The following is a 16,076-nucleotide window of genomic DNA, read 5'->3' as shown; positions in this document are numbered from 1 at the left end:
CTGTGGTTCCAATCCTAACTCAAATGTGCAACAATTTATTGCTGGTTTAAAAAACCAGCATTGTAAATAATTTAAAATATAAATGTAATAGTAAAAATTGTGAAGATGATGCTAACACACTATTAACTAATATGACCACATATTTGAAAACTAGAACGCATGTACCAGTGTCATCACCTAATGAGTTGTACGATATTGATGTTACTGACATTAATGAGGACACAGAGGATAATGCGGAGAACCAGGCATGTGCCTATGTATGTGGATTTGTATTAAAAAAACTTAAAAACAATACATGTATTAGTTGCAAAGAAATTATGCTATCGAATTCTATAGAACCAGTGCACATATTTAATAGTTTTAAGGAATATAATGAAAGAAAGTCTAGCTTGAATTATGTTACTGCTGAGTTCATACAATGCGTTGAGTTATGTGCAACTTACATTAATGAATTTTTGAATATGAATTCACATACGGGAGAGTTAAAAAAAACATTAAATAGAAAATTAAAGGACAGAATATCCTTCAGCTGGTTAGATGGATGCATGACTCATAAAGTTGAAAACACTACTCATATTCTTAATAGTGTGTTAGCAATATGCATTAAAAGGTTTTGTATTTTAAAAAACAGAACTTTTGCGGCAGAAGCTAGTAAAAATTCATTACTAAGAAAAATAACTATTTTAAAACATGTATAAAAATAATAAAAGATATAACCAAATCCTATGTTGTGTTTTCTTCACTCTATCTGCATACGAAAAAATAGGTAAAAAGAACTATTTTGCAAACTACGATGGCTGGAATAAAAATATGTAAAACACCGAATTATTATTCTACGGTGTTTTAAATATTTTTATTTCAGCCATCACAGTTCGAAAACTTCCAAAATTTCATTCAATAATTTCCCGCCACAATTTTTGTTGTGTGGAACCATTAACAGATGGCGTGGCGGCGAATAGTCTGCACATTTTTGTATGTAGTTGTACTTCTTCTCCTTGGAGTAATATTGTTCTGTGTTTATATGCCTCTAATAAAAAACTTTATTATTATTATATATTTTTTTGGTTTTAACAACGAAAAACGTCGTTTATTTACGAAAAAAGTTTAACAAAAGATTGAATTGTCGTACATTTTTTGCTAACAGAGTTCACAACCGCCCACATCGGTTGTTACTCAGTAGTATCATAGTATGTCGTCAACTATTAGTAAGTCTGCTTCACAAGACCGTTGTTTTGCGATTTACTTGGTGCAATTTAGCTTGTCTAACGTGTTTTTTACAAGTACAAGAAGTAACGGCCAGGACGGACCGTGTTAAGTGCGTGGCACAGCACCCTATGGAGCATTGGCTGCTGTGTTCAATACCTCCATATTGAACGTCCATATATGGAATTATGAAACACACACATGGGTCAAAAGATCTGAGGTAAGGTACCCAAACATTCTTATAAATGAATTGTTATAGTGCTTCTAACTCCTTTAGTATGTTAGGGCTGTGTACAAAGAAGTTGCGATCTATGTTCATAAGCTTAATAAAGCAATATTATTATTTTGACGGCCGATTGGCACAGTTTGTAGCGAGCATGAATGTTTTTCAGTATCTGGGTGTTTAAATGTATATTATAAGTATTTATGTATATCATTCATAAAGATATTCACCAGGCATCTTAGTACCCATAACACAAGCTACGCTTACTTTGGGGCTAGATGGCGATGTGTGTATTGTCGTAATATATTTATTTATTATTTATTTATTAATATATATTTATATTCATATATAAATATATTTTTTTAATCTGTTCCTTTTATTCTATGTCATCTTTCATTAATTGTCTTAGTTATCCACAAATTATGTAGTTCTTCCTTGTAAGTGTAAGTGGCCTTGCTGTACTAATAAGATGTAAAATAAATAAATGAAATAAATTAAAGATTTTAAATTAAGATTTTCGTGGTTAATCAACATTTCTTAAATATAGTTAACGGGTACATACCTACCACGATAATATTTTATATTTGTCGATATTCAACCCAATTGCATGGATTGTGGTCACAACGGAACTGAAATATTGACAAATCCAAAATATTATTTGGATTTGTCAGTATTGGCAAAGTTTGGGAATGAACGCAACGAAAACTTAAATTATCTCGACTACTTAATGTCTAACTAGACCTAACCTCAATCGAAATGACTAAACTTCAACATATCATAACGTAGTTCTAAGTTAAAAAAACTTAAATCTCTTTCTACCTTTAATGTGTTTATTAGTGTACCTTTATAGTATTCTTAAAACTTATTGCTGCAAATTCACTAATTACAAGAAATGGAAAGTAGTCACTTTTTCATTATTCCAGTGCGTGTGTTTTAACTTAAATGTTATTTTTGTTAGTTCTCTGAATTATGTTATTTCTTATTGTTTGGCAATTGAACTTATACGAGTATACTAAACCTACTTTATAAAGTATGTTGTTGTTTTGTTAATATTTTATGCTACGAGTATATACCGTTTATACTAAGTTATAAATTCTTAGTTTATGCACTACACACTTGTTGAACCCACCCCTTCACTCTAGCGGAGTTTTGCGTCATCTAGCGGTTATGGCAAATCATTCACCACGGTTATGGAATATAAATTGGCTGCCTCATTCCGTGAGTGATAATATTTCTCTGGATGTCTTCAAGAGAAGATGGCATTATGTACTTGTACAATAAAGAATAAAAAAATTTAAGTGCAGTACTTAGGTACATTAATAAAATACCTACTTTTTACTTCTATCTATTGCCATCAAAATTAAATTATAAGTTCTCGACTTGACCACGACTATGTGATCCGCCCTTGTACACCAGGAAGTATTGGAGGAGAGTGGGGAATTACAAGCATGTGCTTATGTCTGCGGATTTTTAATCAAAAATTACAAGAATGCATGTGAAAAATGTGTAGCTCTGTTAACTGCTACTGCTATGCATTCTTTTGTACAATTTAAAGAATATAATGATTATAAAGAATCTTTAAATTACTAGTAACAAAAAGTTTGTCCTCTGTGTGGAATTTTGTTCCACTTATTTAAATACTTTTTTGGCAGATAATGCACATAAAAAAGCTTTAATGCATAATTTAATGAATGGTTGGAGAATGGAGTGAAAATACCATGATATAATGTATGTCACGCTTGTATACTTATTGATGCAAACTATTACACTACACTGTGACAATGATGATCCAATCAGAGATATTTATTATATCTTATGATCATCCTCGATTATCTACTGGTTTTTTTTTAAAGGGCACAGTCAGCTGGACTTAATTACAAAAAAAAATTGCATAATGCTGAAGCCTGGTTGAGTAAAAATATGAGTGATCCTATGAAATTTGGTAGATGGGTCCTTTACAGAAGGATTTACTAACACAATAATTATTTCGCTCATGCTTCTCGTCCAGGCGGCTCGCTGCGCGCGTCAAAGGTTAATAATATGAGTTCAACCGTTGAATTTAACTGAAGAGTACAGGCTCTAGACTTATAATTACTGATTTAAAGAGTCCGTCAATATAAAAGATTGCTTAATATTATGAGATTCTACAAAAAGGATGTTTTCAAGGATTGCTATAGACTCCCTAGTGAATACCGAGGATTGTGGTTTGCACTTGAATTTTACACATATTTCACTTTTTACAATTTCAAGCAAGGATTTCATTGCTCCAAGTAAGATTTGTTTGTTTGTTTTAAGTAGAGTCTCAAAGATTTTAATTGAATTTTAATCAATTTGTTGAAAGCCAATTTGTTTATAGGGTTTAATACAAATAGCCCATAGTCTAAATGACTGCGAACTATGGCATTGTATAGAAGTTTTTTAGAAAATGGTAGAGTACCCAACCACACCCCCGATAAAGTCCGTTCCCTAGCTAAAGATTATTGATTTTGGTATTGATAACAAAAAACTTTGCAACTGCAACTGATAGTTTAAAAATCTCAAAATAATTGATATACGTAGTGATTTTGACGTGACAACGTCTTATAAATTGGTTTGCCGGGTGACACTTCAAGAAACTGCGTTACGCTCCGCTCACGTTATGCGCTCACAATGAGAGCGAGTGAGAGGCACGCGTCCCTTCCACTCGGGCATGGTTAGCCCGCCTAAGAGCGAGAGAGACAGACATAAAAAGTGAAAGGCACGCGTCCCTTTGTAGTAAACGCTGTTTCATTGTACGCAAATGTATTGCAAGTTATTGTATGTATATTTGTATATAAATACGTATGTATGTGTAAAGGTAAAAATAAAATTTTGTTAATATGAAATTCAGTGCGAGATTCTTTGTATAAATTAATGTTTTAAATATAATTCTTTGTATAAATAAATGTTTTAAATTGTTACTATTATTTCATCCTTCTTCCTACTATACGAATGAATATTCACATTAAAATTATTTTACCACTCAAAGTCGTTGTCACGTAAAACTTTCGCCCGTATACCGACTTTACAGGCAACCAATTTTTTTTACAGTTCAAGCGGTATATAAGAAATTATTGTTTCTAGAGAAGTGACGTCGTAATTTTGAATTCGGCGATTCAACCGCCATGGCAGATCGCTAGATTTTGCAGTTTTATTTATTCAAATTCAAATTCATTTATTTCAAGTAGGCCTACTTTATAAGCACTTTTGAAACGTCAAGTATGTATGTTTGTGTGACTCTACCACCGGTTCGGAAAGCAGATTCTACCGAGAAGAGCCGGCAAGAAACTCAGTAGTTGCTCTTTTCCAACATCAACATTTACAATCATTTTGCTATCTTGCGGGAGATGAGAGCGAGGCTGGCTGCTTCCATTCTACCTTGTCATTGAGGAATTCATCAAATGTATAGCTGTACTAGATACGTTTTTACACATTTTTTAAATGTATGCATTGGTAGGTCAAGAATTTCCTTAGGAATCATGTTGTAAAAGCGTATACTCAACCCCACAAAGGAGTTCTGCACCTTTCGCAGACGATATGCAGATATCACTAATTTATGACCGTTTCTGGTAAGTCGATTGTTAATTTCAGCTTTTGATTTATAAAGAGTAATATTTTGCCTCACAAAGACTATATTATTATAAATGTATTGCGAAGCTACTGTAAGAATACCTATTTGTTTAAATTTTTCACGAAGCGATTCGCGTGATCCAAGTTTATATAATGATCGTACGGCTCTTTTCTGTAGTATAAATATACTTTCAATATCTGCAGCTTTTCCCCACAGCAAGATCCCATAGGACATAATACTGTGAAAGTATGCGAAATAAACAAGCCTATTGAAAAATAAATACCAATCTGACTTGAAACTGCTGAGTGCGCTGTAGCCTGTATGCGACTGACACTTCAGTACGTTGGTATTTAGTCTATTCTGAGGCTGTATGGTCAATGATCTTTGCCTGTCCTGAGAGGAATTAAAAAACAATATTAGTCTATTGTCTGGTACTACTCTCTAGTACAGTACGCGCGGCGAGAGTTTGGCTTTGACCGTTATTGCGCAGAAATCAGAAATTGGGTATCAACGGGCAATTAGCGGGGTGTGGGGCGGGTGTGTAGGCGCACGCGGTGCTCTGATTGGCGCTCCAGTCGTTCCCTGCCTCTCGCATCCATACGACGTACCGCGCACTCCTGTTGTACAATCACGTTCACAAGTGAATTGCTATTTTCGTTAATTGTTTATTGTTGTCGATTGTTATTATTTGTTGAGTTTGTTTGTTTAAGTTTGTCAGTTAAGTTTTTTTTGTTAAATATTAAAAAGTGATTTGAAAATGCGTAAAAAAAACATTGTTTTAAAAAGGCAAGCACGGAAAATGATATATGACGTGAATTGCTTTTTAAAGAAAGAAGCTGACGAAGACGAATGTGTCGATTCATTGAAGCAAATTCGAAGTCAGATTGAGGAAGTTGCTTCTTTACTCAGTCAGTCGGAGAATAACCAAACTATACAGACTATGCAGGTAATGAAAACGGAAACTGTTTCTAAATTAAATTGTGTAGTCAGTAAATTAGCTAAAATTCAAAAACGGACATCGGAGGCCACTAAGACTTCAATTGGAACTGTAAAAAATATCGCAAATCAAGCCAAGAGTTCCGATTTGCTAATTACTTTCAGAACACCTGGAAAAAAACGTCCCAGAGCTAAACCAGTTACGAATATTGATAATTTTGACCAAGGTATTATAAAAAGATGTATACACAATTTTCACAAGACGAATAATGAACTTCCCACCATTGGGAAACTAAAAAAGAAACTTGAGGAAGATATAAACTTTAAAGGGTCAGAAACAAGTCTTCGTGTAATTGTAAAGGAGTTAGGATTTCGCTGGAAAAAAACAGAAAACAACCGTAAATTACTAATAGAAACATCGAATATCCGATTACAACGCATTGAATATTTAAGTAAAATAAGAAAATATCGACAAGAAGGAAGACCCATTGTTTACACAGATGAATCCTACGTAGATTCATCGCACTCAACAACCAAAGCCTGGAGCGATGGCCCTACGGAAGGACTAAAAAAACCCATTTCTAAAGGACAACGAGTCGTGATAGTCCACGCAGGATATGAAGCTGGGTTTATACCAAATGCTTTATTAACTTTTAAAGCCGGCACCAAAACAGGGGACTATCACGACAACATGAATTACGAGAATTATGAAAAATGGCTTAGGACACAATTAATTCCCAACCTACCACCCAATTCTGTAGTGGTTGTCGACAACGCTTCATACCACAATAAACAATGGGATTTAGCACCGTCCTCCAATACCAAAAAAGCCGATATGCAGAATTGGCTAACTGATAAAGGCATACAATATGATTCAACAATGCTCAAGCCACAATTGTACAACTTGATAAAAGCTAATAAAGAAAGATTTAAAACTTTTTCAATAGATCCAATTTTAGCAGAAGCAAACCATAGCATATTGAGATTACCGCCTTACCATCCAGACCTCAACCCCATAGAAATGGCATGGGCTACTATTAAACAATATGTAGCTAGCAAAAATGTTAAATGGAATTTACAAGAATGTACCAAACTTATCAAAGAAAAAGTATCCTTAATGGGTGCCCAGGAATGGGGAAAAATATGTAAAAAGGTAAAAGATATAGAAGAAGAGTACGTCAAGAGTGACCATGTAGTTGATTTACTTACCGAGCAATTTATAATTCGCGTCGATGATAGTTCCGAAGACGATGATTCTGATGATGGTTATGAAGATGATGATGATGACAACTGCAACCGAGGAAGCCCTGAACCCGGATCCTCAACAAGCAAAAGACGTTGCACAATTTCGTGTCGCGGCAGCACCACTGGACCATGCGGTGATTTCATAGAAGGCGTTAAACCTTTAACTGATTCAGAATCTGAATAGCACTGCTGCTAAGACTTTTTTTTAATGTTAACTTTTGTATTTAATAATTATTTTAAGTTTTCTTTTGTTTGTATGTACCAATTTTACATGTATCTTGGAATAAATAATTTTATTAAAAAACAATTATTTAGAATTTTCATCGCTGTCTCTGTAAACTTTAAAAGGAAATAAACATTTTATATAAGTAAAATAACTATCAATAGTTTTAATAAATGAAGAAGTTTATCTATTTCGTATTATTTTCTAGCATTATTACCACTGTACATGAATTTTGACCCACTCAAATATCCAACCTGGTACATAAAAAAGGAAAAGTATTGTGTGCGTGACAGTACCCATGCGCAGTAATCCCCTCCACCCGAAGGTCAAAGCCAAACTCTCGCCGCGCGTACTGTATAGTGTACAATCTATGGGTACTGCAGTGGTAAAAATATGAGTTTCGTAATTGTGGAGAAAGAAGGACTCTATTCTATTGTTGTTAAACATGGCAGATAAATATAGAAAGTGTGTGAAGTGTGGTGTATCTGCTGCGCAAGACCCACTTACTTTTCATTCTTTCCCGAGAGCTGGAAAGGCATCTAATTTAGCAAGGTAGGTAATATAGTTTATGTAATTATCACTTCGCCGTTTTATTAAATAACTAAAATATTTCCTAAAAACACCATTAATTTCTTAAACTTCTAAAGTGGTTGAAAGTTGAAAATATTGCTGAAGTGGAGTTGAAAGACTTGCACAAGAGCCATAAGTTATTGTGTAGTAAGCATTTTGATCGCAGTGCCTTCACGAATGAGACGATGAAAAGGTTAAATCCTAATGCTGTTCCAAATTTGTTGTTCCCACCATTATTAGCGGAATTGTCACAAATGGAAGATTCAGCGGTATGATATTTAACACTTTTTTGTTAATTTTACAAATTTTCCTTTAAAAAAGGGTTGTAATTTTATCTGCATTTTTTATTTCAGAGAACTTCAGTGTCTTCGCAATCTTTTACACAATATCTGCCTAACTCGCCTCTAAAAGGTCAAACACTGCAATTGGACGTAAGTATCATGCATCATCTATAGACTAAAACAGTACACTGCTAGACCAAAGCCCTCAAGAGGGAAGGGTATGTCTATAATCACCATGCTGGGCAGACGGGTTAGTGATTGCATTACTATGAATAGTTTTGCCCGCAGCTTCACTCACATTCAAATAGATAAATGTAAATTATTTTTTATTAGTGTACTACCTGCTGTATACTGTATTGCTATTTAATGGTTAATATATGATAAACTTATAAACTTATGAGATTTTAGAGGAATGTGCAGCGTCCAAATAAACTCATGTGAGTTTCAGAATGCGAAGATTAATAATTTTAGTAGTTTGTGTAATAAAAAAATAAATAAATAAAATAAATAAATAAAAAATAAAATTCAGGTTTTTTTTCTACTGGAAGAAATCTTGTTTTCTTCATTTGTGACAATTCAGCACTTTACTAAAACTTCTACCCTGGATAGTCAAATGAAGCTTACTACGCTTAATCGTTTACTCTCCTTGCCTATACCTGAATTCCCAGCATTTCAATTCTGCGAGGTGACATTTGATGAAATTAGGAAACATGTTTTAGCCATCAAGTCTGATGCAGTTGGCAGTGATGGAATTGGTCGAAGAATGATTCTTTTACTTCTTGATAACATAGGTCCTATTCTTTCACACTTGTTAAATTTCTCACTATCTTCGTGTACTTTTCCTTCTGGGTGGAAGAAGGCGTATGTTATTCCTATTCCTAAAACAGCTAATCCTTTAACTCCGTCTCATTTTCGACCAATTTATATTCTTCCTTTTCTCTCTAAAGTTTTGGAACGTATTGTTAGTAAACAACTTTCTCTTTTTCTTACTAGAAATAATTCTCTCTCCCCGTTCCAATCTGGCTTTAGACAAGGGCACAGTACGGTCACAGCGCTGACAAAAGTCTGCGATGACGTACGCAAAGGCTTAGATAATAAATTGGTCACCATTCTTGTTCTTCTGGACTTTAGTAACGCCTTTAATAATGTTGATTTTGACTTGCTTCTTGCGCTGCTAAGGTCGTTAAACATTTCAACTAAAGTAATTGACTGGTTTCGATCCTACCTGTTCGGGCGTCTACAATGCGTCAGATTTGATGGCAAATGTTCCTCGTTTTCTCCCCTCACTGCTGGTGTTCCTCAGGGCGGGGTTCTGTCACCTCTTCTCTTCTCAGTTTTCATCAACTCTATCTCTTCTGTTATTTCCTCATCTTTTCATTTCTATGCTGACGATCTACAGATTTACGCTTCCGAAACTGTTGATGGAATTTCCTCTGTTATCTCCAAGCTTAATTCAGACTTAAACAATATCTGTAGTTGGTGCAAATCCTTTGGGCTTGCGGTAAATCCTGCTAAGTCACAGGTAATCGTCATTGGTAATCCAAGGCTACTGACACGACTCAATGATCTACCAGCAGTTTATTTTGACGGTGTAGCTTTGCCTTACTGCAATACGGTTAAAAACCTTGGGCTTATTATGGATAGCTCCTTTTCATGGGCGCCACAGGTTTCAGAGGTGGGGCGGAAAATTTTTGCTACTGTCGGTTATCTAAGGCGTTGGAAGAATCTTTTGCCGATTAAGACGAAGATTGTGTTAGCCAATACCCTCTTACGTCCTATAATTGATTATGGTGATGTGTGTTATCCGGACTTGTCAAAGGAACTCCTAAATAAGCTGGAAAGGTTGCAAAACATATGCATAAGATTTATATATGGCCTGCGTAAGTTTGACCACATATCCCAGTTTCGGACGGAACTTGGGTGGTTGCCAATCAGTCAGCGGAGAGACTTGCATGCTTTGTCCCTTTTATATCGTATCCTTTTCTTTCCTCAAACACCACCTTATTTGAAGGAACGATTTATTTTTTACGGAGCGGACTGCCAGGACTTGCTTCGATCTTGCACCGACGGCAAACTCCAGGTTCCATTCAGTCGCACGAAATACTATAGTAACTCTTTTACGGTTAATTGTGTCAGACTCTGGAATTCCCTCCCTGCTGACATACGTAAGGCTCAATCCCTAAATGTTTTCAAGAAGCGTTTGGAAAACCATTTTTTATCTAGTATGTAGTATATTGCTTAAATATGTATATACTTATATATATTATGTATAATATGTATGTAGTATTAGAATTTATGAGTAAGTAGTTTATTAAAATTATTTTATATATATATAAATATATATATATATATATATATATTTTTTTTTTTTTTTTACTTAAATTGCTGCACCAACCCGTTCCTTCGTTTTTTTTTTCCTAACGTCAAAGGTTGTCTGGAAGAGATCGCTTTAGTGATAAGACCGCCTTTGCACGCTCTATTTTATTTTTATTATTTTAAGTTTCTTCTATTTGTGTTTAATTTATATAAAATGTGTGTGTGCAATAAAGACTTAAAACAAACAACAAACAAACAATTTGCATTCAAAATTTTCATGATGATCACTTGAACAGTGAGTGTGAAAGTGTAACAACCAAATAACCTTGTATTTGTATTTTTATTATTATTAGTTTGGATGTTCTGTTATGCTTCATAACAATGTTTTTTCATAATCTTCACCGACATCATCATGCATGCAACTTTCAGGCATGTGGGTTCCATCACAATGTTACTCTTCACCATCAACGCAAGTGATTTGTAATTGCTAAACAAAGTAAAATATACAAACTGTAATATAAATTAAATGGATATTTCTGTATTCCAGATTACTTTTGTGACTCAACCTGTCAATTTGAAGAACACAAAAAAGGCAAAAATTCTGCAGCAAGTAGAAAATCGCTATTAGACTCTCTCTCAAAGAGTGAGTACTTAGAAAAATTAAATGAAAATTTAAAACCTGCATTTGGTGTGCTTTGACAAAGCCAAATGGTTAATACACCTAGAAAATTAAATGGTCGTCGTTGGACTCTAAATGAAAAAATCATAGCACTGGCTATGTATAAAAAATCCAGTGCATGCTATAGATTGCTCAGAAGATTGTTTTGCTTGCCAAACCCTGGTACTTTAAAAAGTCTTTTAAATTAAGTAAATTTACCTTGTGGAATTGACAGTAAAGTTATGGCAAATTTAAAGGAAATTACACTAACACAGTCAAAAACTGATAATTTGTGTACATTAATGTTTGACGAGATGGCAATTCGAAAAATAATCGTATGTTATATATTCCAAGAACAGACAAGATTGAAGGATACCAGGATCATGGTTCCCAAGGTAGAAGCCAACAAATAGCATCACATGCATTGGTTTTTATGTTGGTAGGATTAAGAAAAAGGTGGAAGCAACCAATAGCCCACCATTTCTCAGGAGAATCGGTAACAGCTGATAGACTTCAAGCAATTATTAAAGAGGTGCGTAGATAAACACTAATATTTCATAACTACTCCCTTTACTAAACTTTGTAGTTATTCCATATACAGTAGAAGTAGGGGTGAGAAGTATGATCAGCAAAATTTCAATTACCTTCTAAAAGATATCTTGAACAATTACTGTAATATTTTAACATATTAACTTTAAATAATATTAAACCTATACATAATAACCCTACCTCTTAAATCACTCGATCTAATGATGAAACCAGTAGTTTTAAAGATATAAGCAGAGGAACAGATGGTGGAAAGTACCTTTGTATTATTCTATGCAGATACCTGTTTTATATGTATTTAATCACATTTTTGTTTATTTTAGGTATTGTCAGAATGTTACTTAAACAATTTAATAGTTGTAGCAACAGTGTGTGACATAGATGGAGTAAATGTAAGAGCCATAAATTCCCTAGGGTCCACACTCAGTGGCGTGCCTAGGGTTTTGAGTTTTAGCAAGCCCAGTTACCTAAAGGAGAAATTTAACTCGTCATGATCTCTAAGTCACCATTCTTGTTGTGATAAATGACAAACAATATCAACAAATCTTTGAAAAATACTAGGTACGATTAAGTCAGCACGCGAATTATGATAAAGAAGTTTCTATGCAATGTTTGCCAACATTAAAAGTAATCATAGAAATCCCAAGTGTTTCTTTGAGTTCTGCTCTCTTTAATTCTTATGATGACTAGTAATTTATGTCGTAACCAGCCGCGTTCCAACCATTCTTTTCATTAGAAAAAAAATATGCAAAGCCAACAAACAATTTTTAAATTAAATAAATTTACCTGTTGTTCGCCAATTATTTTTTGATTTCGCCACAGAAACAATTTGCACACAATTGGAGCTCATATTTAACAATATTTACTATAATTTGTAAGAATATTCAACTCAAAAAAAACAATAAACTCCTAACTAGTTATTAATCAATAATAATGAATCTGTTAAGTGTCAACTAGTTGAAGCGCAAATAATAACACGCGTGAAGTTGTTTCAATTCGCTCGCTGGTCATCTTCACTAACTTCAACTCGCAATCTGGCATTTGATCTCCATACTAAATTATAACTTCAACTCGCAATCTGGCATTTGATCTCCATACTAAATTATTAAATAATCTAGATTGTCTCTGCTAAATACATGGAAATTTCTATGAGAGAGAGCAGTAAAATAAAAGCCCCGTATAAGCAAATGAGTGTGAGCGAGACAAAGCGGGACCTCCGATCGCGTACGAAGACACGCGAAGAGCGCGATAGTGATAGTTCGGCGCGGCGCCGCGCCGTTCGGCTGGTTGCCACCACAGTCTACCTGCCAGAGTAACGTAGTGCTTACAGTAAAGTAGACAAAGAGTATATACATTATTGAGCAAAAGTTAAAAAATTGTATTTATATCCTCATTGCTATCAAGTTTTAATTATTTTGTTAATTTCATTTCGGAATAGTCGAGAAAAATTTAAAAGAGATATTTATTGTAACGCAAGCCCGGCTTTTCGGCTTGTATGGTAGTACCGCCATCCACACTAGAGACACCGTAGACAGAGAAGTAAATAGACGAATGGTTGGCGTGCCGCTTGTGAGACAGAGCATATTTGAGAAATGTTGCCATACATTTTTTTTTACCCCGATTCTAAGGTCCCAGATTTCAGGTCTTCTACCACACTTATAGTTTGTTGGTATTTGTTTATTACTATTTGTTCATACAAAATTTATTTATTTATTTCCAACTTACGACTAGTTTTACAGGAATTTTCCTAATGCACTAGCGTAGATACTTATGCCTACCTACATACTAAACTTTATCAGTGTAGCAAAATGCCTACAGGCATTTGTTTCATTAGAAGCAGCTGCACTTAGAAACATAGCCTAAAGGAACTGCATAATAATTTTTGATGTTCCATAATTAACTCAATTGTAAAATGGGAACATTTATGGAATAACATTAGTACGTTGGTCTGTGAAGCAATTTTGCAGTTTTTTTTATGAGAAAGGATTCTGGCTCGTGATAAATTGGAAGATGAAAGCGGAGCGGCTAGCTTCCAGGCAACTTTTATTAACATTATAAATCTATATATATACAAACTAAAGATGATTTTATAGTAGGCTAATAAACAAAAAGTGTCATAATTATATCATCCAGCATATCCATACAATGAAAACTCAAAAGCTAAATTATTCACTGACCAGTGTTGGAACAGCGTTAGGATACAGAACCGTTAGCTTGTTCTTTTTAATGACCATATTTTTATGAAAGTGTTTGCTGCAAATCTTTGAACTCTTTTTGGGTGTCCAATTAGTGCGACCTGTGGATTCAACCCATAGCAACAATAAATTATGGACCGTAGGAAAACTGGAACAAAATATTTTAAACATAATTTTTAATAATAGTTGGGAGATTCGTTTCTCCGCATAGTATAGTTTTAAGTTTACTTTTCTGTACATGAAAATGGTCAAAGACTATCTTCGATGGATTCCGAAATATTTCGAGGAGTATAAAAAAAAATTAGCTTTAGACTTTACAACGTAGTGCTTGCATATTTGTTGGAGTCAACAAGTTTTTTTCTTACAGTTCCACCAAATACATTTTTTCTCTAATACATCAACATCGTATCATACATCCATGGAATTAAATTTATGATTATTGACACATAAAATTTGAAATTCTATAATTTTAATAAATTAAACAATTTTCATGTTGAATGTAGGCAACACTGCACTCTATTATACTTTAGGTTATGTATGATTAAAATTAGCATAAAACCTTATAAACGATTTATTTTCTATTGCAAATTGTGTTGTATATTATAGAAATATAATAAACGATAATTATTTATACTTTTAGCAAATCAAAAGTATTGTACTTACGAGTGGAACGACAAATCCGTAAATTTACGTTCACTATCACTTTTACATCCTAAAACACTGCACCGAACCATGTTTTCGCAGAAATTCTTCACGGAAGCTGGTTATTAACAATGTCAAATTAGTTAGGTCTGTATTTTTGTGCTCACAATCCGTTTATCTTGAATTTCTTACTAATAAAAGTATCTCTTACTAATAAAACGATGGCTAACTGTCAAACTTGTTTCGCAAAGTGCTTTGCTAATCCATGAAAAAACCGGCACGCGGTATGAGACAAAAGACCCTATCGCTTTATCTCGTTTATTTACTAGACGTATACATAAGTTGTTCTCTTACTTGTGTGAATGCGACGGATGCTATCCATTTGTCTATTTACTTCTCTGTCTACGAGAGACACCTTATTTTCAACTTCAAGGAAATGAAATTGTGACTATTATGGATCCCCCACATCTCCTCAAGTGTTTTAGGAACAACTTTTTAAAACACAATATTGAATGTCCAAAAAATTTTCAATACATAGAACAACAGGTACTATCTAAATTTATATATTATGATTAAATTGTATTCTGCAATAGTAAATAAGAAAATTAAGTAAATTGGTAGATACTACAATGTGGTTTTACGATTTCAGGACTGGCAAAATGGAAGCATATCCAAGACTTTTTTAAAGTGGACAATAAAAATCCCAATTTCGTATTTGCACCTGCACTCACAGAACAACATATTAATCCAAATGGGAAACAAAAAATGAAAGTGAAGTTAGCAGCACAAGTTTTAAATCATTCGGTTGCTGCAGCATTGTTTGCTAAAGTTTCTTCAAGTAAGTTGCTTATATATTAATGTGTATCTTGAGTTGCTACAAATAGGACAAGTCCTACATATCATAACAAAAGACCTTGAATTAAAAAAAACCATAAATGCACACCCTTTAGCATGGTAATATTATTATAGATTTTGAACTTATATATTCAGTAGGTACTTTAGTTTATCAGATATTTATAACAACCGGAAATTGTATGACAATTTAGTAAAGGAAATAAGCAGGCATAGAAATTTACTTTTCCTTTGTTCAGACCAATTTATGCTTATTAAAATTAAATTATGGTTAGTTTGATATTTTATTTTAGTTAGTTTAAAAAGAGGGAAGAAATTTTCATCAAATCTCAGTAAATCAAGTGGACATTTAGAGCTATTCTCAGAATTAAAAACATTTTTTAAGAATGTTAAATTTATTGGGGCTCATTGGCCAATGGGTGGATACGAACAATTGGGGCTGTAGAAAGGCTTCGGCATAATTTGCAAAAATTAAAAATACAGGCAATTTCTACCCGAAGACTAAACCAAGACCCTTTAGAAAATCTCTTTGGTTGTATATGGGGCCACTGTGGTTCCAATCCTAACTCAAATGTGCAACAATTTATTGCTGGTTTA

At 33.8% G+C, this 16,076-nt stretch overlaps 1 protein-coding gene across 1 annotated transcript; it reads left to right on the top strand.

Moving 5' to 3' along the window:
* The first annotated feature begins 131 nt into the window (after positions 1-131).
* Positions 132-7,437, top strand: LOC120636854. The gene is made up of 2 exons (XM_039908416.1): positions 132-257; positions 5,845-7,437. Exons 1-2 carry the CDS (start codon positions 132-134, stop codon positions 7,378-7,380), a joined length of 1,662 nt encoding a protein of 553 aa, XP_039764350.1. The 3' UTR covers positions 7,381-7,437.
* The last annotated feature ends 8,639 nt before the right edge of the window (positions 7,438-16,076 follow it).

This window comes from Pararge aegeria, assembly GCF_905163445.1.
Source record: "Pararge aegeria chromosome W unlocalized genomic scaffold, ilParAegt1.1 SUPER_W_unloc_5, whole genome shotgun sequence".
NCBI classification, from domain to species: Eukaryota; Metazoa; Arthropoda; class Insecta; order Lepidoptera; family Nymphalidae; genus Pararge; species Pararge aegeria.
The sequence above is the reverse complement of the archived record's forward strand: the minus strand, read 5'-3'. Positions and strand labels throughout refer to the sequence as shown.